Source organism: Suillus plorans (genome assembly GCF_016647745.1).
Source record: "Suillus plorans strain S12 chromosome Unknown HD556scaffold_6, whole genome shotgun sequence".
NCBI lineage: Eukaryota > Fungi > Basidiomycota > Agaricomycetes > Boletales > Suillaceae > Suillus > Suillus plorans.
The window spans coordinates 434,109-460,133 of record NW_024537390.1 but is presented as its reverse complement, the minus strand read 5'-3'; the positions used below and the strand labels follow the sequence as shown (position 1 = coordinate 460,133).

General features: G+C 46.2%; 5 protein-coding genes across 5 annotated transcripts; 3 read left to right on the top strand and 2 right to left on the bottom strand.

Annotated features, from left to right (window-relative positions):
* The first annotated feature begins 12,985 nt into the window (after positions 1 to 12,985).
* Positions 12,986 to 15,753, top strand: HD556DRAFT_800990 (uncharacterized protein). Its single transcript, XM_041311672.1, has 11 exons — positions 12,986 to 13,088; positions 13,140 to 13,261; positions 13,309 to 13,482; positions 13,536 to 13,698; positions 13,752 to 13,873; positions 13,926 to 14,263; positions 14,325 to 14,375; positions 14,437 to 14,632; positions 14,689 to 14,844; positions 14,896 to 15,641; positions 15,694 to 15,753. Exons 3-10 carry the CDS (start codon positions 13,332 to 13,334, stop codon positions 15,609 to 15,611), a joined length of 1,893 nt encoding a protein of 630 aa, XP_041165322.1. The 5' UTR covers positions 12,986 to 13,088; positions 13,140 to 13,261; positions 13,309 to 13,331; the 3' UTR covers positions 15,612 to 15,641; positions 15,694 to 15,753.
* Positions 15,754 to 17,392: 1,639 nt separating this feature from the next.
* Positions 17,393 to 21,620, top strand: HD556DRAFT_800884 (uncharacterized protein). Its single transcript, XM_041311671.1, has 19 exons — positions 17,393 to 17,424; positions 17,549 to 17,783; positions 17,839 to 17,897; positions 17,955 to 17,981; positions 18,041 to 18,078; positions 18,135 to 18,276; positions 18,337 to 18,452; positions 18,502 to 18,609; positions 18,663 to 18,798; positions 18,850 to 18,971; positions 19,019 to 19,192; positions 19,247 to 19,409; positions 19,458 to 19,579; positions 19,640 to 19,980; positions 20,040 to 20,090; positions 20,143 to 20,338; positions 20,399 to 20,554; positions 20,606 to 21,324; positions 21,371 to 21,620. The coding sequence occupies exons 3-18, from the start codon at positions 17,842 to 17,844 to the stop codon at positions 21,295 to 21,297; spliced, it is 2,640 nt and encodes an 879-aa protein (XP_041165321.1). The 5' UTR covers positions 17,393 to 17,424; positions 17,549 to 17,783; positions 17,839 to 17,841; the 3' UTR covers positions 21,298 to 21,324; positions 21,371 to 21,620.
* Positions 21,489 to 23,448, bottom strand: HD556DRAFT_1335279 (AP-2 complex subunit mu). The gene is made up of 8 exons (XM_041301869.1): positions 23,214 to 23,448; positions 22,960 to 23,158; positions 22,767 to 22,911; positions 22,587 to 22,716; positions 22,227 to 22,531; positions 22,053 to 22,176; positions 21,845 to 22,004; positions 21,489 to 21,791 (listed from the first exon to the last, which is right to left on the bottom strand). The coding sequence occupies exons 1-8, from the start codon at positions 23,410 to 23,412 to the stop codon at positions 21,740 to 21,742; spliced, it is 1,314 nt and encodes a 437-aa protein (XP_041165320.1). The 5' UTR covers positions 23,413 to 23,448; the 3' UTR covers positions 21,489 to 21,739.
* Positions 23,449 to 23,576: 128 nt separating this feature from the next.
* Positions 23,577 to 25,028, bottom strand: HD556DRAFT_1228189 (uncharacterized protein; the record flags this gene model as incomplete). The annotated part of the gene is made up of 9 exons (XM_041297205.1): positions 23,577 to 23,875; positions 23,925 to 23,944; positions 23,995 to 24,243; positions 24,294 to 24,452; positions 24,501 to 24,574; positions 24,632 to 24,674; positions 24,735 to 24,829; positions 24,880 to 24,951; positions 25,008 to 25,028. The coding sequence occupies 9 exons, from the start codon at positions 25,026 to 25,028 to the stop codon at positions 23,577 to 23,579; spliced, it is 1,032 nt and encodes a 343-aa protein (XP_041165319.1).
* Positions 25,029 to 25,308: 280 nt separating this feature from the next.
* HD556DRAFT_1438163 (2Fe-2S ferredoxin-type domain-containing protein) lies at positions 25,309 to 25,896 on the top strand (the record flags this gene model as incomplete). Its single annotated transcript, XM_041305813.1, has 4 exons — positions 25,309 to 25,328; positions 25,362 to 25,424; positions 25,475 to 25,584; positions 25,652 to 25,896. 4 exons carry the CDS (start codon positions 25,309 to 25,311, stop codon positions 25,894 to 25,896), a joined length of 438 nt encoding a protein of 145 aa, XP_041165318.1.
* Positions 25,897 to 26,025: the final 129 nt, after the last annotated feature.

Here is a 26,025-nt window from a genome sequence, read left to right as displayed (position 1 = left end):
TGCAGTTCATCCAGAATTGCCTGACTAACTCGCGCTCTCCAACGTCCCCAGTGGTATCAGCAAGTTCTCGGAGTCGACGGATGTAGTCTCGAACAGACTGTCTACCGTCCTGTCGACAATCCAGAAACTTCTGACGTTGGATCATGCGGAAGTCCATTGGGAACACGTAATCGAACAAGTGTTCGAAGAATTCGGTTAGTGAGTACCTTTTCTTAAGGTCAAGTACATCACGCTCATAGAATCTATATGCGTTCCCTCCAAGGTATTTTCCAATCATATTCAGGGACTGTTTGGTTGAGAGCTTGGCTCTGTCACGCCATCCTCGTACCTCGCATACCCACTTCTTGAACATGGGCGCGTGTCACAACCCAATAACGAATTAACGCTGGGCAGAGACTAGGACTCAAACAACAGAATAATCACAAAGAGAATAAGGCAGCAGGTACGTCTCGGATTGCTCACTAGGAGATACAAGAGGTTTGAACTAAAGAACTACTGACTACAAGACACTACCTATATACACATATTTGTAACTGAGATCGAAACTGAGTCTGAACTAACTACCAATCAAATAATAAGATGATATCGTACGATTCTATATATAACTATGATGTCATGACATGTGCCGCAGCAACCGTAAGGTTCTGGAACATTCTGTCAGGGTCGTTTGGAATAAAGTTTAGTCCGGCATACTCCGATAAGTCACGTGACTCGTTCATAGGTTCTTTAGGTAACTCTACAATAGACGCCGTTGTTGGGACATCTTCAACTATAAATACTTTCTTAGTAACAGGCGCTGTGACTGGGCGCTTAAAGGACTTAGAATTTAGGAACGTATAATGATTCGTATTTGGAACTCGTGACATTACCCCCTCTCTAGGTTGAGCGTCATCGCGAAAGACATTTGGGCGGATAAAGTTTCGACGCCATTCCAAGAATTCCTGTGTTTCGAACACCGATTTATTAATTTTGCGGGGATTCAATGCTTTTGGATTTTGCCGGTGAAATTCTTGAACTTTCAACCGTGCATTCTCGAAGTTCTCTTCAGGTTCCCATGTCGCTTCTTCTATCGGATATCCTTCCCACTCTACTAGGTATTGGAGTTTTGATCTGTGCAGTCTCGAGTCTAGGACTTTTCGTACTGTCCATTCGGAATCGCCTTCTGATACGATCTCTGGCGGCGGACGATGATGTGGAGGTCTTTGGATTAAGGTCGAGGGGAAATGCGGAGTGAGTAATTCTACATGGAATACTGGGTGGATCTGATATTTTGCTGGAAGTTTCAGGCGGTAATTTACATCACCCGTCTTCTCAAGCACTTCGAACGGACCAAGTCTTCGGTCGGAGAGTTTCTTATTTGGTCTTTTCTGATGAATATTCTTGGCGTTGAGCCAGACCATGTCTCCCTTATTGAACTGTGGTGCGTCTTTTACTCCTTTATCATAGAATCTTTTCATCCGCTCACTAGCCATGCGCAGCATACTTTCTGCGTCTTCTTTCGCCTCTTTCATTACATCCACTCGTTCATCAGCTGCAGGTACTTTAGAATTGGAAATCGGTGAAAAAGTAAACTCTGGATCGTATCCGTAGAGTACTTTGAATGGACTATGACCGGTTACAGTGACGGAGTTATTGTGAGCAAATTCTGCTAGTGGAAGCCAGTCTACCCAATCATTTTGGCGGTAAGACGTGAACATTCTCAGATATTGCTCGACTTCTTGATTTATTCTTTCCGTTTGTCCATCTGTCTGAGGATGATAAGCCGTTGACATGTTCCATTTTATGTCTAGGCGTTTCGACACTTGTCCCATAAACTTAGAGACGAATTGTGTTCCTCTGTCTGATATCACCTGTTTCGGAGTTCCATGGTGTTTCCATACGTTATCTAGGAAAAGTTTCGCGATTCCTCGAGCGTCAACTTCCTTTTTTGTAGGCATGATGTGCGTTTGTTTTGTGTATCGATCAACGACGACAAAAATAGAGTCGAACCCTTCGCTTTTAGGCAAATCTACTATCAAATCACAAGTGATTGATTGCCAAGGTCCCGCCGGTATTTCGTTTGGTTTAAGCGGACCGTGTGGTTGCGTTGGGTGAATCTTCGTTGCTCTGCATCTGTCACAGCCATCTACGTAATCGTGGACATACTTCGTCATTGAAGGCCACCAATAATTTCTGGAAATCAATTCTAAGGTTTTGGCTCGTCCTGGATGTCCAGCCGGTGGAGAGTCGTGAAACAACTCCAATATCTCTCGGCGGATCTCTTTATCATTTGGAACGTAAACCAGTCCTCGGAATAACACCAATCCATCCTCAACATTCCATTCTTCAATCCCTCTGCGTAGTTGTACCGGTGCCGCTTTCAATGTTTCTAACGCTTTAGCGACTTCAGGTTCTCGTTCTGTGCATTGCCTTATCCTTCTCAGCAATTGTTTTTCTCCTTGCACTAGAACTTGACCTCTTTTGGCAGCTTTTACGGTAAAAAACTCCGGTTTTAACAGAACGCGATCAGAATTATCGTTTTCTACCCCCCCTCTGTGGTCTTCTCTCCGAGATAGACGATCTGCCTTATCGTTAACTACACCAGGCTTATGTTGGAGTGTAAATTCATACTCCGCCAGGAATAAACTCCATCTGGCTTGCCTTCTTGTTAACTTTTGGCTCGTCATGAAATACTCGAGGTTCTTATGATCCGTCCAGATCTCCACATGTTGAGGCTTTCCCTGCACATAATGTCTCCACTCCTCCAACGCTCGAATGATTGCTAATAATTCTTTGTCGTGAATGTCATAATTTCGTTCTGCATCGTTCATCGACTTCGAATAGTAAGCTACGGGGTGCCACAAATCATCTTCCATCAGTTGAGATAGAACCGCTCCGGTTGCGTAATCGGAAGCATCGGTTTCTATTTTCATTTTTTTCTCAACATCTGGCATGACTAGAATCGGAGCTGTTGTGAACCTTGACTTCAGTTCATCAAACGCATCTTGTTGTTTCTCCGTCCAGTCCCATTTGACATCTTTCCGTAATAAATCATTCATTGGTCTAGCAATATCTGAGAACCCAAAAATAAATCTTCTGTAGAAGTTGGCAAAGCCCATGAATGCTTGGATATCTTTAACGCATTTGGGTACAGGCCATTTCATTACTCCTTCTACTTTCACAGGGTCCATCCGAACACCACCCTTCTCCACTATCAACCCGAGGAACTCGACTTCCGACTGTTCAAAGCTACATTTTTCAGGCTTCAGATACAAGTCGTTTTCTTTTAGTCGTTTCAGTACCTCACGTACAACCTTCCGATGTTGCTCCTTATCGCCATTCGTGAACACGAGAATATCATCGATATAGACGACTACGGTCTTTCCATCAATTAGATCTCTGAATATTTCGTTCATCATTGTTTGAAACGTGGCAGGGGAGTTTGTCAATCCGAAGTACATTACGGTTGGTTCGTGGTGACCAAACGGCGTTTTGAAGGCCGCCTTCCACTCATCTCCTTCTTTCATGCGAATATTGTTATACCCCCATCGTACATCCATCTTGGAGTACATCGTGGCACCGGTTAAAGCATCAATCAAGTCTTGAGATCTCGGTAGCGGATACGCATTTTTAACTGTCTTCTCATTGAGCTTTCTATAGTCCATTACCGGTCTTAACTTGCCATCCTTTTTGGCCACAAAGAAGAAAGGCGCTGCTACTGGGGATTGTGACTCTCTAATACGTCCCAGTGCTGTCTCAGCTTTCAACCAATCCTTCAGGGTGTCCATCTCTTTTGGTGACAAGGGATAAGGTTTCGCATTTGGCGGAAGATCGCCATCATCTTTAAGATCTATCACATGATCCCATTTCTTTCTTTCGGGAAAACGTTTAGATTCTTCTTCTGAGAAAACTCCCAGGTAATCATGAAGCCAATCGGGAACCATTTCTTCCACCGATTTCTTCACTTTTGTTGCTTCTTCTGCAACCTTCTGTTCCGTGGCAACCGAGGCTTTATATTTGATCCATTCTCCAGGATACTCTTCATCTTCTATTTCCTCGACCGTCGCCCTTTTCATCGCCATGTCTTCTTCGTCATCCTCTTCTGTGGGAATCAGATCTGGCACTTCTTCTGTCTTTTTTTGTTCTTTTCTTTTTTCTTTATTTTTTTGTCTTTGTTCTTTTTTCGTAATACATTTAACCGGGCATCGAGAAAGTGCAAATTGTCCAGCATTCCAGTCTATTTCCGGATTATGATATCTGAGCCAATCTATGCCGATAATAACATCATCGTTTCCTAGGTCCGTAACCATGAAGGCTGCTTCATCCTCAACATGATCACCGATCTTTAGACCTAGTTCTGCGAAGTGTGTCATTGATCCCGCGGCATTTAGCGAGCCATCAATATTTTTAACCGGAATAGGTCTTAATAATTTACGACACCGGACCTCATTCTTTTTCACAAACTTTTCACTTATAAATAGTGTTGATGCTCCACAGTCCACTAACGCTTTCACGTCTGCTTGTCGGTTCTTTCCTTTCAACGTAATTGGAATATAAAAATGCTCAGATTTGGATTTAACATATACTTCTGATACATCCGAAAACGTAGATAGAATGGAGAAACGATTGTTCGGGTCTAAGTTCGCAGACTTTGACTTTGACCCTTCTAAAAACCCTTGCCTTCCTTGCTAGCAGTCCAGTCTTTGAACCACTGTGGCATTGAGTTCTCTTCCTTTGGCACTGTAGTAGCCTTCACCTGCGCTTTTGGCGCGACTGCGTCTTTGCAGTTTCTAGCCATATGGCCTTCTCCTCCACAGCGGTAGCATTTGAAAGATCCAGTCTTTCCTTGGGGCTTGGGGGCCCACTTCTGCTTTCCGGAGTCGACGTCCATGGCATCACTTTCCTTACTTGGACCTGCTCTGGACTCATGGTTCCTGGGACCTCCTTGTTTCGGGGTCCACCACGTAGTCTTCTTTTTGTCCGCGTCTAGCTCTTCGAAATTGCGTCCAATTTGGATCGCGTGTTCCACCAGTTTCTTCATGGTGTCTTTGTCCTTATAAGGGACATGTGCGAGCTGTATTTTGACGCGGTCTTGAAGTCCATTTCTGAACTTCTGTCGCTGGTCGTAGTCGGAGAATGAAGTGTGTGCAGCCTTTTGTCTGAAAGCGGCTGCGTACTCTGGGACTGACGATGATCCTTGTTTCAGAGAATCTAAGTCTCTGATCGCCTTCCCTTCTTGATCTTCTTGCTTCCACATAGCAGAGAAGTCTTCATCGAGTTTTTCCATGGTAAGTTTTCCTTGGGCATGTTCCTCAATGTATTTTTGCGCCCATTTTCCAGCTGTTCCTTTCATGAACGATAGCATGACCGAGATTCTTTGCTTTTCGGTGATGTTCGGCCATTGTGTTTGGTACAGGCAGATTTGAGCAACCCAGGTTTGTGCGTCTATGGAGTCCTTCTCTCCAGTGAAGTCTGTAGGTTTGGCGAATTTAATGTTTGGGGTTGAGGGTGTCATCATCGCAGCCCCCGCTGTTCCGAATGATGGTTGTGAAGCGGCTCTCCTGACCGATTCATCCTCCTGTGCTTTCAAGCGTAATTCCAGGTCTCCATTTTTAGTGGTTAGTTCCTGGTTCTTTTGCTCTAGCTCTGCTATTTTCTGCAGAAGGATGTTACTGGTAGCGGAGATTTGGTCCTGTACGTATTGCAGGAACCATTGCTCCTGAGTTTGCGCTGGTTGCGGTTGTTGTGGTTGAGAAGACATAGTACCAGTTGTGTTCTGGAACCCGATTTACTGATGTCTTTGAAGAGCTGCTCGTAAGGGCTCTTCCGAAAGGGAATGATGATGAAAAGAAGAAAGTTATGTAACAGAAAACTGAGCGGTCCCCGATATCTGATCGGATCTACCACTGGCTCAGGGTCAAGGGGTTCTGGTAAAATCCCACACTGACGCTTCCCTAATACTAACTAAGAAAGGATACGTAAACTATATTCGATCGAGTGGGAAAAACTAGGGACAATGCAATCTCCGTTTTGAGGGTACAAGCCTAGGACAAGTTATCACTCTTCCAGCCGAAGCTTACAAGTGCGAGTCTCACTAGGGTATGTCTCTAAATCCTCGTAGGTCGAAAGCACGGTTTGTCGTCTAGACAGTTCCGCTATTGACTCGAAATGAATGCCTACGTGCGTAATGAAAAAAGGATAGGTAAAATGAAACTATAGTAACGTTGAGCAGGCAGGGTTTTGGGCCAGCACTCAAAGTTGTAGTGAGACGCCTAATGTCGTCAACACCTCCGTATACTAGCGGCTGTGGTAAGACAGGGCCTGGTATAGGACTACTAACTAATAAACGGATAGGTATGAAATGCGCTCAAATGAGCAAAAGATGATGAATGGGTCTCGGTTGATTAGACCGGGCAAAGAGTAAACGGCTTTGTTTGCGCAGCGATATGAAAAGACTTTCAATATGGCCAAGCAAAGAAAGAGATGTGCGAGAGTGTAACGCGAGAGTCGGAGTCTCCTATAGTTCAAACCTAATGTCACAACCCAATAACGAATTAACGCTGGGCAGAGACTAGGACTCAAACAACAGAATAATCACAAAGAGAATAAGGCAGCAGGTACGTCTCGGATTGCTCACTAGGAGATACAAGAGGTTTGAACTAAAGAACTACTGACTACAAGACACTACCTATATACACATATTTGTAACTGAGATCGAAACTGAGTCTGAACTAACTACCAATCAAATAATAAGATGATATCGTACGATTCTATATATAACTATGATGTCATGACATGTGCCGCAGCAACCGTAAGGTTCTGGAACATTCTGTCAGGGTCGTTTGGAATAAAGTTTAGTCCGGCATACTCCGATAAGTCACGTGACTCGTTCATAGGTTCTTTAGGTAACTCTACAATAGACGCCGTTGTTGGGACATCTTCAACTATAAATACTTTCTTAGTAACAGGCGCTGTGACTGGGCGCTTAAAGGACTTAGAATTTAGGAACGTATAATGATTCGTATTTGGAACTCGTGACAGCGCGTTGTAGAAACAACAATACTGAGAGGAACAAATGAATGCTCCAAACTGTATCTATAATGTTGTGAGGTCGCGCGTTGCCTAGTCTGCTATTCTTGAGAAGACAAGTACGTTCGACCCTAAAGGGGAAGCGAGTGCAGCAAGGTTCTAGGAGTAGGCGCTGAAGGCGCTACTGGTCGGCCAATGCGAAGCGCGAGAAAGCGCGCAGGTACGCGCGAGGCGCGGGAAAGAGAAGGTACGCGCGAGGTGCGGGAAGCGCACGCGCGTGAGCGGAGACAAGTGAGAGTAAGTGTGAGTTTGCTTAAGTGGTGATTAGATGAATAACAAGAGATACGAGCGCGAGGTGTCAAAGAATAGATTGCAACTATATTCTCTAGGTGGTAAGTGGGTAAGTGGGAGGTAAAGTCTAAGTTGGAAAAGTTCCCTAATAGTATGTAATGCTGGCGCTTATATACGGCGCCTAAGCGCTGTCACGCGGAGCCGAAGCGCTACCGAGTAAGGTATGTAAAGATATATGTATGTAAGTAAGGGTCCATGATATAAATAAAGGTGGAATGATATGTAAATAAGGGAGATGGAAATACACGCACTAGAGAGCTTGGTGGACAGTGGATGGATGCTTCCGGAAAGCTGGCGCTATAGGGCGACCAAGCGCGGGAAAGCGCGCGCACGTATACATCGTAAAGCGCGGGAATGGTGCGCGCATGGCGCGCGTTGCGCTCCCTAGTGAATACTGCCATATCACACCATGAGAGGCATGAGTCTCTACAGCGTTCGGTTCACCATTGTAAGTAAATGGGGGTTCATGTTTTAAAAACCCTTGCTGATACTTCAATAGGTTAAGTTTGGCTCAGTGCTTGCGTCGAGCCACTCGCTTGGCCCTCTTCGTTCCGGACGAATCACTGCTGTGGTCCGATTCGGGCTCCATATCGAGGAGTTTAGCGTTAGTATCCTCAGATTGTTCGCTTTCGGTGTCACTGACATGTTTCGAGATGAGTAGCGTCCTCGATTTCTTCTTCTTTGAGCTAACCCGAGTAGCACTCGTCGTTCTTTTGGGTTTAGACTTTGACTGAGGTTCCTCATCAGAGGACTCGGTAGAGGACATCTCGCTCTCGTCGTCGGTCTCGGATGAGGACTCAGACGAGCTTGGATCACTGGGGTTACTTCCAGCAATAGCGCGTTTGACGGAACTCTGCGTTGGTAACAGAGATGACGCCCTCCAGTATCTCGTGTTACTTGTATCTTGCCCATCTCCTTGGGGCTTTGTTTTATCCTGTGGGTCATCGTCTTCGCCTTCTTTTGGCTTGGGTTGCTCGCTTACTTCAGTTTGTCTAGCGGGGACGGATACAATTGCTGGGGCATCATGAGGATCCGATGTCTCGGGTGAGTCGGTTCGGATTGGTTGGAGCGTATTCTTAACCAGGGTCTGTGCCATTTTCTCTCTAGCTTGTGCTTCGATGACTAACTTTTCTAATTCCTGGACCCGCTCTTGTAGACTGTCGACTTGGTCACATTTTTCGGTAAATTCTTCCCTTGCGAATTTCCTGAAGCGACGCAAGGCGATATTTTGGACTCTGATGGAGCCTCCTCGATTCTCGTCGTCCCACAGTTTGCGTAGCGACTCATCAGAGCCGTTTGGGCTGGGGCGAATGAACTCAGCCATTTCTTCGTCGAAGTCGGACCAGTCGTTAAGGTGACTTTTGAATTGATGCTTTGAGGTGGGGATTTGCTTCTCCGGCATCTCACTTATTTCATTTTTAATAGGCTGTGGACTCTTATGCGTCCCAACGCTTTCATTGGGGCTTGAGATCGGGTTTCTCGTGGGGAACTCAGGTACTTCCCCCAAATCATCATCATCATAGGAATCTGACCAGTAAAATACTTCTTTCAGGCGAGGTACACCTTTTCTATCGGGGCGATCTAGGGTACATTCTGTCTCGCGGGGGTTGTCTACAACAGGTCGGTCATTATTTAAAATGACGGTCCCAACGTCACTGGGGGCTGTGGACGTCGACGTGGCTTCATCATCGCTGGGCAATGGAGCTCTGCTAGGTGCGGGGCTGCTCACAGCACTTATCGCTTGGGTGAACCCTAGGTTCACCCTGTCCGAGTTTTGGATACTGGACTTAGAAGGAGGCTCGGCCGCAAGGCTGGCAGTCCTTTCGTCTCCAGGGACAGACTTTTTATCCCGAGACCTTGCGCTCTCAGACTTGCGTCCGAGAGGGCGGGTGTCATTGCTCAAGCTCCTAGACCTGGTCGAGGAGCGAGTAGATGCATTTTCCAGTGCACTGGTAGGCATTGATTCTTTTTCGTTTGAATGGTATCGTACGGAAGGGGTAGCTTTTGTTTAACAAGAGTCGAGGTTTTGGAGGGTGATCAAGCCTCCTAGACGACGACTATAGTGGGGGAATAGGTTTTTAGATTTAAAGGCAGTTAAAAATATGTGGCGTTCGTAGAACGTTCACACGGTAGAGTCGATAGTGTTGAATAAACTTAGAGGCTCGAACGAGATAACTGTCCAAACTAAAGTTATATTCAGGGGGGGTGAAAGATCAACTACCCTACCAGTAGATATATGTCGGTTTATATACTGTAGGGTAAGAATACTATGGAATACGAAGGAACGAAGGTAAATGAGTATCTAAAGAGAGTGATGGGTGTTAAAATTGGTTGTCATCATCAATGATCAGATGATGACTTTTTGACGAGCGTTACAAGCAACCACGTGATAAAACTCGGCGAGCCCGGGTAAGAATGCTTGCTTTGTGTTGGAGCTGGAGAACGACGCTGTATTGAGTGCCTACGACATGGCGGGAGACGACAAAGAGAGGATGGTCTACGACATAGGTATATATACGTGTAGTCGGGATTATCCGAACAGCGAACGATGACGAAGGGTGAAATACCAAACTCTAACTTTGTGCCTCTCACTGAGATTTGTAGCTAGATAAACCTAAACCATGGCAAACCGTCTCTCCGGCAAACTCTTCCATGTTACACAGAAGGTATATCGATCAACAAACAGATTAGCCGCACAGAAAGGGTTGGACGTATTCATGAGCGGCTCCTGACACTGATTGAAAGGTGCGGTCGCATAAGCCAACGTGCTATACGAACTGATGAGCCATCATGATACGGCGACATTCGAGGTATGAGAATGTATGTACACCGCCGAGTCGTTTCCTGTTTACTTCCTTCATAGGCCCTCAAGAACCGAACCTGATCATGAGCCCAGGTGGATCGGACAACTTGCATAATATGCCTTTCTACGAAGCTCGACAATCCGGGAATCACATCGATTGCACGATATAGTTCAACAATAGCGCAGTCACCGCAGCTAGCTTAGCTTAAGGGTTTGGAAGGCACTCGTCACGGTTGAGAGCGTTTCGGGCGTCCTTCTGGTCAAGCCCAGCACCTCGTATCGACTGCGAGTGGATCGATCAAAGTCGTCCTGCCTCACAAGATTTTGACGCTGGTGTTTGACTGGTGTAGTATATGTCACGGGCGCACGGCTATGTGTATGTATTCAAATATGAATGAGATTCCATCGACAGGGTGTGTGGCTAGACTTGAGATACGGTGGCGTAGAGAGCTGCATTGTCAACACGAACAAACAATTGCGAAACTAAGGCGTTCCGTATTATCACGCAGAACTTCACTGAGAAGGCTTGACGCTCAGCACTTACTATGTAACAATATCATTTCGGCAGCAACTTAAGAATGGTGCTCCAGGTGGTGCATTGGTCTCGAGTATCGCAGCCGCTCGGCGCTCTTTGCGTATCATTTTTCCCTCACAGAAGGATACGGTTTTGATCAAATACAGTCCGATTTTGACTACTACATGGTTTGAGGCCTCAGGCCTCAAGCTTCAAGGCCTCATCGATCATCTTCAATAAGAGCTGAAAATACGGTCGACTGGTGGTAAGTCTTCTCTTGTTCCCTGAAACCAATTCATTTTTGAAAGGCTGCATGGCGTAGCCGGTGGAGCCATATTGAACCTTATAGATCTACGCTTTCAGGCTGTGACCCGTGAGCTACAGGAAAGTACGGGAACCACTTCATAATCTTTATCAAGATAGGACATGCTGTGGTGCCGGACCAACAGCACACGTGCCAAACTAAACAACGTATCGACATCCGGATGATCTCTGCTACAATTCCTCTGATTTCAAAGTTCAATCCTTCTGTATGGGAAATACTAGGCTGAACTTCGTCTTTCGAATATCATTGAAACCGATGCGCTCTCGCTTTGACACTCGCACACACGCCTTGATTTTTCGGGCGTACAAAGAAGTGAATCACGCCAGTCTGTACTTTCTGATCCATGAGGCAACCTACATAGTGAGTTTCATTATGCCTTACTTGAGAATGAATTACGACCGCAACAGTTTCCGCGTGAAGTGCGGAGATTCATAACTGTCCCTTGATGTGAGGGTGCGATCGGAAAGTATCAGTTTACTAAGGGACATGCTGATGAAGAAAGGGCTTATTTTATGGAGAGTGCGAGTGTCTTCAAGCGCCGAAGGACTTCCTTCAGGAAATCGGAACAACCCGCGGAACCTGCGGCTGGTGCCGAGGCAATCGGCTGATTGGTCAAAGTGGCGCTTGTCACAACTTCCAGGCGCTACTTAGAAGCCGCATCAGACGTCTTTAACCCTGGGCCCTGGGGACTGAGGGCAGCTCTCATCTAGCGCTTAACTTAATATTGTATGACGTGCTAATGTTGCCAGGCTAGGTGTTCATCCTCGTTCCAGTCTATGTTTGGACCACCGGGTGAAGTTATCATCATACTACCAACTCCACATTCATCGAACGCCGAATCGATATCTCGGATAACATGGCTACCGATAGGTATTGCTTCTGCGAGTATTGCATGTGTCCAGCTGACTGACCAATTTATCGAACTTCTGCCAGATCTATTCGAAGAGAAGTAAAGAAAGGTCAGGATAAGACATTGGTACATACACCAGCGCTGATTTAACATCTAGTTTCCTGCAACACCATTCAGCTCTGACTCCTGTTGTTACATCCGCTTTATACTCACGGTATGATATCTCGCCACAAGATGTACCAGTTGATTGAAACTGAAACTGAAAACAGGTTACGACCGCACTGTTAAAAATGATGAACACCTACGATGACGCGTATTCAAGTTCATCGTACGTTACCATTTTCGACTGATGACTCACATACGGTTTACTCACGCAGTCCTCAGGCATCTCGACCGTAGTAAATCTTCGTGTAGTGAGGGGCAAGTTTTATCTTTATACTTTAAATTGTGATATTGAATAACTGATTGGTGCCCCCTAGCCGATCGCACTCGAATTTTCTTGAGATAGAGATATCTGGTTTGCATTTCTCCGTATATGATAGCTGTCGGCTCGGAAGGTTCACCACTGTACAGATATATCTCTGCGTGGAAACCTACCCAAAGTCGGGAGGAGTTCGTTGGACGACTTTTTCTGCGTGCGCATCGGTGTTTGCAACCAGTTGCAGACAACAGGCTGGGCACTACGATCTTACAAGTGGAACAAGACACATCGCTTGTGAGTTATCAATAAGTGGGATTACTGTGGGAATTAACTGTGCGCGGGACTCTCAACAAGCAAAGTAGACGAGTCCTCCAAAGTCACATTCAGCGTCGATGCCTGTGATATCCGACACTCCCGGAGGATCGGTAGCTTCGAGGACACCATCGGAAAGCTCTTGGAGTGTTCAGGTCGTAAGTGAGGTTTGATATTTCCCCTTCAGCGCATATAAAGCATCTTTAGCCATCACGCGGACTGTCGACTTGTATGAATCAGGAGGCCAAGAAATCAAGATTCACTTTAGGATTTCTCCCATCCAATCTTCGACCATCAACAAGCTATCCATCTCTTGTGAGCAGTCAAGCATCCTCTATTGAGCGCTGTTTCTCAAATCATTCCTGCAGACATTGACCTGCAAGATTTGCCCTCCATCCATCATAACACATTCCGTGTTCAAGTGGCTATAGATGGCACTATCCGGGAAAGTCCCTCAAAGCCCAGTCATCAAGGACACTCCAGATGGACAGACGGATATGATTTGTAGGTTGATTGATGCTGCACATATGCATCTGTTTGACGCATTCTCGACAGTCCATTCCAACTGAACTCGCATGCTTCACTGCAAATTTTTGCGACACGTTGGCTACACAAAAACAAGCCGATAGCTGTGGTGGAAGGTTCCGTGAAAGAATGGCTCGCTGCACCCAACGGTGGTAGGTTATCTATGAGCCTCTGTGTAGCCTACTCACACCTTCCGCAGTTGTTCGCAAGACTCTCGAATCCATGGGCACAAAAATTCAGGCAGAATTCAAGGTCTCTCAGACTTCGGGTTTGTCTACTGCTGGTAATTTCCACGTTGAAGAAGCTGTTGATACGATGGTCGGGAAAAATAACGAACTGGGCACAAAGAACATCGATGCATTGGACATTTCCGGTAGATCTCGGTTGAAACTATGATCTCCACTGTTGCTAACGGTGCATTAAAAGCCGTTATCCTGGACATCGACCGCGTTCCTAAATTCGGAAAGCTGTCTTGGGATGATCGATTCTTCCTCGAAATTCACGCGACGAATAACGGAGAATCTCATAACATTATATCTCAAGGACAACAGGGGGTGAAATGCTTGATGTGGGATACGACATTCACGTTGTAAGTCCTCCCATATCATATCGTTTCACAACATAATATTTGAGGCATCTCAGTAACGTTTCTCAAACATCACGACTCGTGTTTCGTGTTCTCGGCTATGACGGAAAAGAAAGCGAACCAATTCCTATCGGTATTGCTATTTTCGAAGTCGATGAACTTCTGCAACAAAACGGCTGTCAGTGTTGTGTTCTGATTGACAAATGCATTAACAGTGAACGCGCCAACAGTGATTAGACGTCCGTTTTTATCATCTGCAGCATTCGTGCACATAGATGGAATCCCCACTTTGTCTTTCAGAGCAGCACAAGCTGGTGCTACGTCATCTACAGGCTCTATGTCGCTTACAAGGTCCTTGGGTTCTTTCACGCAGGAACTTTCTGCCGCCGTTAACCGTACTGCGGATCTCAACGTCCAACCCGAGCAACCAAGAGATTATGATCAAGATAAGAGAATCATCGAACATGCAATTTCTCAGGCTAGCAGACACAATGGCGGCGATGAACACCTTTACCCCCTCCTGGTAAAGATCGGTATCTTTGTTTCGGTGGCTGAAAGACTGGCTAAGGTATGGCACGCCTTTCTCCCAACACGCACCCAGAAGAACTAGCTTGACTCATTTTTTTTAGCTTCACCCCTACGCAAATATTGCATATTCGATACTGGCAACAGGATACGAGGTTTGGGCACACCATTTTCATACCTATGTGGTGGTATAAATATTAAAATCATCGCTATTAGGTCATCAGGCACAAGATCGCCTGCGAAAACGGCGTGATTCGGCTGATGCATACTATGCAAGAAACCTACGATCTTGTCATGACCGTCGATGCCCTCCCGTACCTGCATAAACAAAGAAACGTTCTCGAAGCCATCGTGCAGCAAACAATCGAATGCGCGTTCTTCATCCGCGATTATGTGGATACTCGAGACAGCTGTGAGTCTTCCAGGTGTGGTAGAGTTCTAGCTGATGTCGGACGCCGATCATAAAAGTCGCGCAAGTGATCAGGAATTCAGTACTGAACGTGGAATCTCAGATCAAAGAATTCGAAAATGCATTCAAAGACCTTCAACGCAGTTTTCAGAACTATATGGCCGTCTCCACACAGCTCACTGTGCTCAAAATCTTAGAAGATGTTCAAGATCTCGGTGAGTCATCCTATTCTTTCTCCGCTTCTATCTTCATGCCGTTTCAAATAGGCGCAAAGGCAGATTTTCGCGACATGCATTACGCCATAGATGCCAGATGTGCCGCATCGTGTGCTGTTCATCTACCGGCTAACAGTGCGGCGCCCCCGGCTGACCTCATAACATCACTGCAGAGCTGGGTTATCGGGGACAGCAAGGAAACAGAGAGGATCTGCGTCCTGTCCGGACCTGTAGAGATGTGCAGCTCCATCGCGCTACTGGTTGGAGAACAGTTTCGGTTTGCGTCACGCCTCGGTTCTTCATATTGCTTTCGAGGTACCAGGCACAACGACACCCGGAGCTACACAAACCTGTTCCCAACAATCGCCCGTGATCTGGCAGATCGTAATGCTCAGTTCAAGCAGAATCTCTGGAGGGCCGTGGGAAATGATACGAGTTTGCGCAAGACAAGGGTGGCGAAGACGCAGTTTGAGGAATTTATCCTCGCTCCCTTTAGGGATGCCGTTTGGAACGGACCATACCTGGTCATCATTGACGGTCTGGAGATGGGAGGGAATGAAGCCACAAGGAAGGAAGTATTGAGTGTCCTCGCGGAGAAAGGCGCCGAGCTTCCCAGAAACCTCCGATTTCTGATCACTTGCCAGCTGGAGGACGACATATGCAAAGCTTTTAGCGGTCAATCGCATATTCTGCGCCGGCAACTGGGGGGAGCTAGTTCCCTCGCAATGTCACGCGCCCAAAATCATCAGGATTATGTGAGCACATAATGCCTTGTCTTCTTCCCGTCGTGCTGCGAGGTTTGTGGTTTAGACTACGGTCGTCGTCATTCACTAAAATATCGCGTTATAGCATAGCACGCAATTAGACCTGAACTAAGTGTTGCCTCTTTCTCTATCACCGTCACTCGATGTGTCAAGCTGGGCTTCTATGACACTCAACTCATGTGCTCAATTCCGTCGTCCCAATAACTTGCTATGACTTCCTTTCTAGGCCTTGTTCATGACTCCGTTGGTGTATTACACTCAAATTTTCATTCGTCTTGCATTATGTTGTTCTGATACTCATTGTACAAACGTGTTCTTGAGCGACTCCGTTCGAAGAAAATGTGTGCAAAAGCAATTCACAGTAAACTATACCAAGCATGGTATCACATGTACCATGTGCAGTAGAATACAGCGGAAACCCAATACCAATATCACCCCAGTTTCTTTCCTACTAGGAATATTTTCGAGTGTTTGTTTGGAGAACAACCTTTAATTCACCACGTGGTCGTTCCAAGCGGTTCGCGAGCGTTAAGGCCTAAGGGGTCCAGTGAACACTAGACATTCGGAAATCTACAGAAACATATCATACACAAAGCTACTTTGTGCCTAGCTACATACATTGTCTTGTAATCGACACATTTCGCAAATGCAGCATGCAGGGTACAAAACTCGTCGTTCTTGTTTTCTGTTTCGTTTTTTTAGTAAGCCCGTTAGAGGTCTGTGATGATTACTACTTGAATAAATTTTCAGACAAGGAGGTTTTCCATACGATGCACACAGATCTAATGTAGATTTTTTGCATATTGCCTCTAGTAGTTCTGCAATTCATTATCTGCGCACCAGAGACATGTATGATAATCTCTTCGCTTGCACCGCTTGTGTCATACAGTGCATAGTTGCTTACTTAATGCAGCTCGTCCGAGACTAGGGATCGTTGAACGATGCTAAAATTTGCGACGGTTTCAAATATCTGATGAGTATCACAGCCGCTCGGCGCTCCGTCAACTTTGCCGCATATCAAGGTTTCGATCAAATACGGTCCTACTGCATGGTTTGAGGCCTCAAGGCTTCAAATCGTCAAAATAGGACTCGGACACGCTGCGGTGCCGGATCAACAGCACCTGTGACAACGTATCAAGATCCGGATGAACTCTGCTGCAGTTCCTCTGATTTCAAACTTCAATCCCTCTGTATGGGAAATACTAGGCTGAAGTCTTTCGATGGCGTATCTACTTTTGATGCACACCATTCAAAGATCTTGATCCAGGTTTTGGCTGAGAGACTCATGTTCACAACTTTGTGGGTTTATTCCCTCCGATCCTCGAGGTGGGGCCTACGAAAGCAATCAATAATATTCCGCAGGCAATCAATCAGCTTCTTCCATGAGGCAAGATGTATCACGTAGGCGCCTTTGGTTGTGCCCTGCAGAGCGTCTAGAAGAAGGTGAAGAAGCACTGGTTTTGAGACATGCTGATGGAATCACTGCATGAGGCGTGGAGTTCGGGAATATCTATGTAATGCTGTTTCGTGCTTGTGTGATTGTGTTCCACTCTAACTTGCTAATACAGGACGCCTCGAGATTGCGGGCTATCGGACCTCAGTGTCGCCTAGCAGGGGTATTCAATTACGAATATTCGAAATTTGCTCATTGTAAGTACAATGCCAGCATGTGCTATAACCGCACTATACTGACAACACAATCCAGAATAACATTTAAACATTTTGTACAACAACCAGAACTTCGTATGATGCTTCGATAATTGTCCGCAACGCACTCAGAAGTCCTGCAGTGGACTTCCATATGAAAATACGTATTGTTAGTGCATCCTGTGTAACACGTGCTCTGAAGTCACAACCCATGAATTTTGGTGGCGGCTCTCGAGACCCTTGGCACGTTGTGTTTGCAGTCTCATCTCGGTTTCTTTAACGCTAGAATTCAGATGCTAACGCCACATCATACTACCATCCGGACATTCATCGAACGCCGAATCGATATCTCGGAGCCTCTGAGTGTTGCACAGCTGACTCACACCAATTTATCAAGCTTCTGTCAGATTTACTCGAAGAGAAGTAGAAATAAGACACTGGTATATATACCAGCGCTGATTTAGCTTCTAGTTTCCTGCAACGCCATTCAGCTCTGACACTTGTTATTACATCCGCTTTATACTCAAGGTATGATATCTCGCCGCAAAATGTACTGGGTTATTGAAACCAAAACTGGAAGCAGGTCATGATCTCACTATTAAACATGTGGAACAGCTGTTATAATGCCTGGCCAAGTTCATTGTACGTTGCCATTTTCGACTGATGAATCGTATGCGGTTTGTTCAATGCAGTCCCCAGGCATCCCAACCGTAGTAAATCTGTTGGGCAAGTTCCATCTTTATACTTTGAAATGTGATACCGAATAACTGATCGGTGCCCACTAGCCGATCGCATTCAGATGTTTTTGAGATAGAGATATCTGGTTTGCATTTTTCTCTATACGATAGCTGTCGATTCGGAAGGTTCACTACTGTGCAGATATCTCTCTGCGTGGAAACCTGCCCAAAGTTGGGACGACTTCGTGGGACGACTTTTTCTGCGTGCGCATCGGTGTTTGCAACCAGTTGCAGACAACGGGCTGGGCACTACGATCTTACAAGTGGAACAAGACACATCGCTTGTGAGTTATCAATAAGTGGGATTGCTATGGGAATTAACCGTGCGCGGGACTCTCAACAAGCAAAGTTGATGAGTCCTCCAAAGTCTCATTCAGCGTCGATGCCTGTGATATCCGACAATCCCGGAGGATAGGTAGCTTCGAGGAAACCGTTGGAAAGCTCTTGGAACGCCCAGGTCGTAAGTGAGGTTTGATATTTCCCCTTCAGCGCATATAACGCATCTTTAGCCATCAAGCAGACTGTCAATTTGTATGGATCAGGAGGCCAAGAAATCGAGATTCACTTTAGGGTTGCCCCCATCCAATATTCGACCATCAACAAGTTATGTATCTCTTGTGAGCAATCAAGCATCCTGTATTGGGCGCTATTTCTCAAATCATTTCTGCAGACGTCGACCTGCAAGATTTGCCCTCCATCCATCACAACACATTTCGCGTTCAAGTGGCTATAAATGACACTATCTGGGAAAGCCCTTCAAAGCCCAGTAATCAAGGATGCTCCAGATGGACAGACGGATATGATTTGTACGTTGACTGATGATGTACATATGCATCTATTTGACGCATTCTCGACAGTCCATTCCAACTCGACTCGCATGCTTCACTGCAAATTTTTGCTACACGTTGGCTCCACGGAAACAAGCCGATAGCTGTGGTGGAAGGTTCCGTGAAGGAATGGCTCGCTGCGCCTAATGGTGGTAGGTTATCTATGAGCCTCTGTGTAGCCCACTCACAACATCCGCAGTCTTTAGCAAGACTCTTGAGTCTATGGGCACAAAATTTCAGCTGGAGTTCAAGGTCTCTCAGACTTCAGGTGTGTCTACCGCTGGTGATTTCTACGTTGAGAAAGCTGCCGATCCGGTGGTGGAGAAACATAACAAACTGGACACAAAGGAGATCGATGCATTGGACATTTCCGGTATATCTCAGTTGATACTAACGATTTCCACTGTTGCTCACGATGTATTGAAAGCCGTTATCCTGGACATCGACCCCATTCCTAAATTCGGAAAGCTGTCTTGGGATGACCGATTCTTCCTCGAAATCCACGCGACGAATAATGGAGAATCTCATAACATTATATCTCAAGGGCAACAGGGGGTGAAGTGCTTGATGTGGGATACAACATTCACGCTGTAAGTTCTCCCATGTCGTACCGTTGCGCAATAATTCAAGCATCCCAGTAACGTTTCTCAAACATCACGACTCGTGTTTCGTGTTCTCGGCTACGACGGAAAAGATAGCGATCCAATTCCTATTGGCACGACTATCTTCGAAGTCGATGAACTTCTGCAGCAAAACAGCTGTTAGTGTTGTTTTCCGATGACGAGTACATTGATTGTTTTAACGACGAACGTGCCAACAGTGATTAAACGTCCGTTTCTATCATCTGCAACATCCGTGCGCATAGATGGAATACCCACTTTATCTTTCAGAGCAGCACAAGCTGGTGCTATGTCATTTACAGGGTCTTCGTCGCTTACGACTCGGAGGTCTTTGAATTCTTTCACGCAGCTTTCCGCTGCCGTTAACCGTACTGCCCATCTAAATGTCCAACCCAAACAACCAAGAGATCATGCTCAAAATAAGAGAATCATTGAAGATGCGATTTCTCGGGCTAGCAAAGACAATGGCGGCGACGAACACCTTTACCCTCTTCTGGTAAAGATCGGCATCTTTGTTTCGGTGGCTGAAAGACTGGCTAAGGTATAGCGAACCTTTCTCACAACACGCATTCAGAAGAACTAGCTTGACTCATTTTTTAGCTTCACCCCTACGCAAGTATTGCATATTCGATACTGGCAACAAGATACGAGGTTTGGATGCACCATTTCTATTGCCTATGTTTTATAAAATTATTGTTATTAGGTCATCAGACAACAGATCGCCCGCGAAAACGGCGTGATTCGGCTGATGCATACTATGCAAGAAACTTACGATCTTATTATGGCCGTCAATGCCCTCCCGTATCTGTATCGACGAAGAAATATTATCGAGGCCATCGTGCAGCAAACAATCGAATGCGCGTTCTTCATCCGCGATTATGCGAATACTCGAGGCAGCTGTGAGTCTTCCAAGTATATATAGTAGAGTTCTAGCTGATGTCGGATGCCATCCATAAAAGTTGCGCAAGTGATCAGGAATTCAGTACTGAACGTGGAATCTCAGATCAAAGAATTCGAAAATGCATTCAAAGACCTTCAACGCAGTTTTCAGAGCCATGCGGCTGTCTCCCCGCAACTCACTGTGCTCAAAATCTTAGAAGATGTTCAAGATCTTGGTAAGTCGTCCTATCATTTCCCCGCTTGTATCTTCATGCCGTTTCAAATAGGCGCAAAGGCAGATTTTCGCGACATGCATTATGCCATAGATGCTAGATGTGCCGCATCATATGCTGTTCATCTACCAGCTAACAGTGCGGCGCCCCCGGCTGACCTCATAACATCCCTACAGAGCTGGGTTATCGGGGACAGCAAGGAATCAGAGAGGATCTGCGTCCTGTCTGGACCTGTAGAGATGTGCAGCTCCATCGCGCTACTGGTTGGAGAACGATTTCAATTCGCGTCACGCCTTGGTTCTTCATATTGCCTTCGAGGTGACAGGCACAACGACACCCGGAGTTATACAAACATGTTCCCAACAATCGCCCGTGATCTGGCAGATCGTAATGCTCAGTTCAAGCAGAATCTCTGGAGGGCCGTGGGACATAATATGAGTTTGCGCAAGACATGGGTGGTGAAGACGCAGTTTGAGGAATTTATCCTCGCTCCCTCCAGGGATGTCGTTTGGAATGGTCCATACCTGGTCGTCATTGACGGTCTGGAGATGGGAGGGAATGAAGCCACAAGGAAGGAAGTATTGAGTGTCCTCGTGGAGAAAGGGGCTGAACTTCCCAGAAACCTCCGATTCTTGATCACTTGCCGGCTGGAGGATGACATATGCAAAGCTTTTAGCGGTCAATCGCATATTCTGCGCCGGCAACTGGGAGAATCTGGCTCCTTCGCAATGCCACGCGACGCATAATGCCTCTCCTTCCCGTCGTGCTGCGAGGTTTGTGGTTTGAGTTACGGTCGATGTCATTCGCTGAAATATCAAGTTATAGCATGGCACGCGATTAGACTTGAACGAAGCGTTGCCTTTTTCTTTACCACCGTCACTCGAGGTGTCAAGCTGGGGTTCTATGACACTCGACTCATGAGCTCAATTTCGTCGTCCCAATAACTCACTATAAATATTCATGACTCCGTTGATGTATTACACTCAAATTTTCATTAGTCTTGCATTATGTTGTTCTGATACTTACTAGCCTGCACGTGATTCGCCTCTGTAGGATACCTCGATCGACGAGGATCATACCTTTAGAGACAACCCAAAGAAAATGAAAATTGATCCAGAAATTCTAAATCAATGTCCTAATTGAAGCATCAATGAAGTACTGGTATTTCCTGAATATAATATGATGTGTTCACATCTGTTGTACAATAGGCGTACTCCCTTTCTCAAGAGCAGTTCGAAGACTGGGGCGGTTCAAGTCAACATCACATAAATGGAGCCAAATGGATGCTCTCACCTATAATCATCGCCATTCTGGGTTATATACCTGACCCAAGGCAGGGCTTGATATCCGCTCTTTTCTACGATCTTCAGATAGCGAACTTGGATACCGGACACCGTGAAATAGGGAATCTCGAACTTCACACTGATGGGCGCACGCTTCTCCATGTCTTGTTCTACTCCATTGGTCAGTAAAGAGAATGCACAAAGTCAGATCTACTCGCCGCTTTTAACACTCGGAAGACCAAAATGAGCACGCATTAGATATTCCCGGCCACCTCCGAGCTGCTTGATCTTCCAGACAAATGCAGACTTATCAGGAGCATACTGCACACTGCCTGTAGATGCCTAGCAGACCGTGTCAGCTGAGAGTTATCTAGATAATCTAGGCGACAAACTCTGAATTTCGGGCTATCTGCATCATCCGGGACAGGAACATATATCTCAACATTATTCGCAGAGCTTCTGCGCTTGAATTGCGCCTTGCATTTCACCATATATTCCACACGGCTCCCTTTGTGGCTTTCCACGGCCGCTTCCACCCAGATAAGAGGTTTAACGGGCGTCGAAAGTCGGTAAGACATAAGTTCGAACTCGCCGTCTGGAGGTATGAACGATATTGTGCGGTCATTTTCGAACCTGGAGAGCCGGACGCACTGGTGGAACTTGACGTCCTCCATTTCGATAGCTTTTCCCCGAGCAGCTATCATAAATTGATGTATCAGAGACAGGGGGAGGAGCATAAGACCATCGCATACTTCTACCAGTGCTTTCAAACATGACCTTGTCGTTCAGCCCGAGTCGCAGTTCAGGCATACCAGACAGGTAGCACTTCATTTTGACGGCACCTAATATTTCAGATCGGACCACATTGCCGTTTGAATTGACCTATTTATGCAATTCATATCGAGCCTCGTCGCACAATGAACAATACTCACCAAGAGGTTCACGCTCTCGACAACGTCCAGGAAGACCTCATTCTTCCTATACCTTATGCCCTCTGTTCTCCATGAAACAGCATTCGTGACAGCCATGGGAGGCCTTGCTTGGATCTCAAGCTTGTGCGACTCCTGGGTGATATACCTAACACAGCATTAGTACCCAACACATGCGAGCAAGCCTCATACGCACTCTTGTAATATCTTACTCTCCGTCGTCTGCGGGAACCCGAAGTCCATCATCTCATCCATCAACTCATATATAATAACGAAGTTGTCTCTGATAGACTCCTCCTCGAGTTCCTTGAAGTATTCCATCAAAACTTGAGCCAGTCGATGGAGGAATATGATGATCTCAGCGGCATTTGAGTTGCGTTTCGACAAAGCCAAGACTGCAGTGTAAAGCATCAGGGAGGCGGTTCCGCCACAAGACACGTCAAGACGCACTGTAGAGATTGGAGTGTCGAATGTGCATGTAATTGATGCCTTGACTTGAGAAGCATGGTGTTACTTGCTGTCCCTCTTCTTCGATGTCTAGTACAAGCGGTAAGAAGCGCTCGATATACGACGACGGTACATCGTCCTTGTACGAGCGCTGTATTAGAGGCTTCCCCTTCAAGTCGAGAATTGCGATCAGGCTGGCCATGGTGGATGAAAGGCGCGAAACTGCGCCAAAGTAGAGTTGCCTTTTTGAGATTCATGGTGAAACTGCATGTTATTGCGATACGAAAGTAGGTCTACTATAACTGCCCCAGAGTTCAGGTTCTAAGTATTAACGGGAAACAGATAGCCCCGAAACCAGACATCTACTTATAATCTCAACCAGCCAAAGAACCTCGAACTCCTGGCCGAACGGCTTGGTTTTGCCAGAAGTGGCACATCTTCACGGGCGTCCTCCGCATTGCTGTCGAAAGACATGTCGCCAACTTGGGGATCTGAAACTTCGCCAACGACGGTGTCAATGTCGTCTGTCAATGGAGTGGACGAGCTGCTATCCAAGGAGTAACCAAAGTCGTCAATCTTGAGCCTACGCTGGCGGAATTTCCATGCTATGCACATAGCTAGTAAGGCGGATTGCATGATGCCGGACACAGCGTACATCGCCCAACCTTTGACACATTATTAATATAACAATAATAGCAGCAAACGCAAACACACTTGTCCAGTTAGTGCCAGGGCTTGCATAAATATGAGTACAACGTCGAATACGGAGAATCTAGTTGCTCACCGAAGCGCAATAGATATGGACATCACAAATGCCCCAGGGCTTTGTATTATCATCATAGGGATACTGAGCGCACCGACAAGTTTCGAATGATAAGTTCGCGACAGCTGTGGGGCATATTGAATTGCTGCGAGTAATGCAGAGCTGACGCCGAGAAAGGTCGCCCACAAGGATATTTGATGCGGAACCTCTCCGCCAGGCTCTTGGATGCGCGTCGACAGAACGAAGAATGTGATGATGGTAATGAGGACACTTCAAAACACATAAGAATAGAGCCAGAAAGTTAAATAGGTCACTCAAACAGATGGATGGTAACAGCCCACGAGACGTTCACAGAAAGACGCCAATCATCACTCAAGAGCTTTGTCTTGACATGCTGAGGGGGGAGAGTGCCGTGCGCAGGGATGTCAATGTCAACATATTTCAACCGGGCAGGATAGTAGATCATGTATAAAACCAGGCTGCATCTGATGTTAGTTGAACTGCTAGATTGAAAGAGACGATCATACATAGTCGTGAATAAAACCCACTGCAAGACCACTTGTGTTACTCCAGCAGTGATCTCTAGGCATTTCCCCACGCTCTGATGAGTCGTAGATTCTCAGTGGCGCCAGGCAGGCAATATCACCGCGGAACGCACCAGATCATTACAGCACTGAATAGTATGCCAAGATAGTGCGATCCTGTTGGACGGTTCATCAGAAAACCCGAACGTCAATGCCATCCGGTGACCGGTGGCTCACATATTAAGCATTCCCGCGGCAGAAGACGTGCTGCCAAGTAGCAAGAACCACGGGCTAAAGCCCTCGGAAGAGCCGATCTGAATTATTCGGAGGTGCTATTCCACAACAGTCAGATGATTATTGTTCTGCATGTCGTTCATGTTACCTGTGGGCAATAGGATACGACGAGACCAATGATAAGAAAGGTAGCGAGTGCATTGACAAACCAGTCGCTGTCCTGTGAAATAACCAGTTGCATGAGATTCATATTCATACTACTCAGTAGCAACCTACCAAGTGACAAATGTCATGCATTGTACTAGTATGTGGAGGAGTGCTACACGCACAGAAGGTGAGCCTCGCACGCTGACCGAATAAGTCAGCTTATGTAATCTAATAATGCCGCTTGCTGCTCACTGTCAATATTATTCTGTCCAGACTCCACGCCCTTCTCGTGTCCCCCATTATTAATGTCGTCCTTCCGCATACTCCGCTCTTTGCGGATGTCTGCTGTTGTCCGTGATCGTCCAGTACACCTATTGGACCACTGGACACGGTCGAATAGCCAAAATCTAGGGAGTCTTAGCTTGCGGAGATGGTTACACGGGTCGCAGAGTGCGTATCCTACTTTCTGATTTGGAATATTAGACCGACCACAATTCGTCAAGTACAGCGTCATGGAAATGTGACCAGGCCAGACCCTGGTACTGGGTACGCAGCATACCGGAAAATGTCCCGAGTTGACCCTGACTTTGCTTCAGAATTAAATTGCATTTCAAAGATTCGAAGGGTAAATTGTTGAAGACCATCGAAGCGAACGAGGGGGATGATATCCTATCACTTGCGCATGAACATGATATCGACCTAGAAGGTATTTCGCGAATAGTGCTTCATTTGACGTCATTTGGTCAGCTGAACTTGTTTGGTTGAATCATTAGGCGCATGTGAAGGGTCAGTTGCTTGTTCGACGTGTCATGTTGTTCTCTCGCCCGAGCATTATGATTTACTCCCCGAGCCATCTGACGATGAAAATGACATGCTCGATATGGCGTTCGGTTTAACTGACACTAGTCGACTCGGGTGTCAAGTGCATGTAACTCGCGAGATGGACGAAATGACAGCGACACTGCCTAGTGCGACACGGAACATGTTTGTGGATGGGAAGAAGCCCACGCATCATTGATAGTGAATCATGGATATATCCTTACGTATCAAAAAAAATCACACTGCTGACAAGACATCCGTGCTTTGTGGAGACCACGAAGGTCTGGTCTTTCACAGGTATTTATGAATTAGTCAACGTCGCGACGAT

Coding starts and splice junctions, on each gene's coding strand:
- HD556DRAFT_800990 (XM_041311672.1), top strand. CDS start 13,332: ATGGGCACAAAAATTCAGGCAGAATTCAAGGTCTCTCAGACTTCGGGT. Junction 14,264..14,324: donor TGGCTGAAAGACTGGCTAAG/GTATGGCACGCC, acceptor CATTTTTTTTAG/CTTCACCCCTACGCAAATAT. Junction 14,845..14,895: donor AGAAGATGTTCAAGATCTCG/GTGAGTCATCCT, acceptor CGTTTCAAATAG/GCGCAAAGGCAGATTTTCGC.
- HD556DRAFT_800884 (XM_041311671.1), top strand. CDS start 17,842: ATGATCTCACTATTAAACATGTGGAACAGCTGTTATAATGCCTGGCCA. Junction 17,898..17,954: donor AATGCCTGGCCAAGTTCATT/GTACGTTGCCAT, acceptor TGCAGTCCCCAG/GCATCCCAACCGTAGTAAAT. Junction 19,981..20,039: donor TGGCTGAAAGACTGGCTAAG/GTATAGCGAACC, acceptor CTCATTTTTTAG/CTTCACCCCTACGCAAGTAT.
- HD556DRAFT_1335279 (XM_041301869.1), bottom strand. CDS start 23,412: ATGGCCAGCCTGATCGCAATTCTCGACTTGAAGGGGAAGCCTCTAATA. Junction 22,717..22,766: donor TCGAGAGCGTGAACCTCTTG/GTGAGTATTGTT, acceptor TTGCATAAATAG/GTCAATTCAAACGGCAATGT. Junction 22,532..22,586: donor GTTTGAAAGCACTGGTAGAA/GTATGCGATGGT, acceptor AATTTATGATAG/CTGCTCGGGGAAAAGCTATC.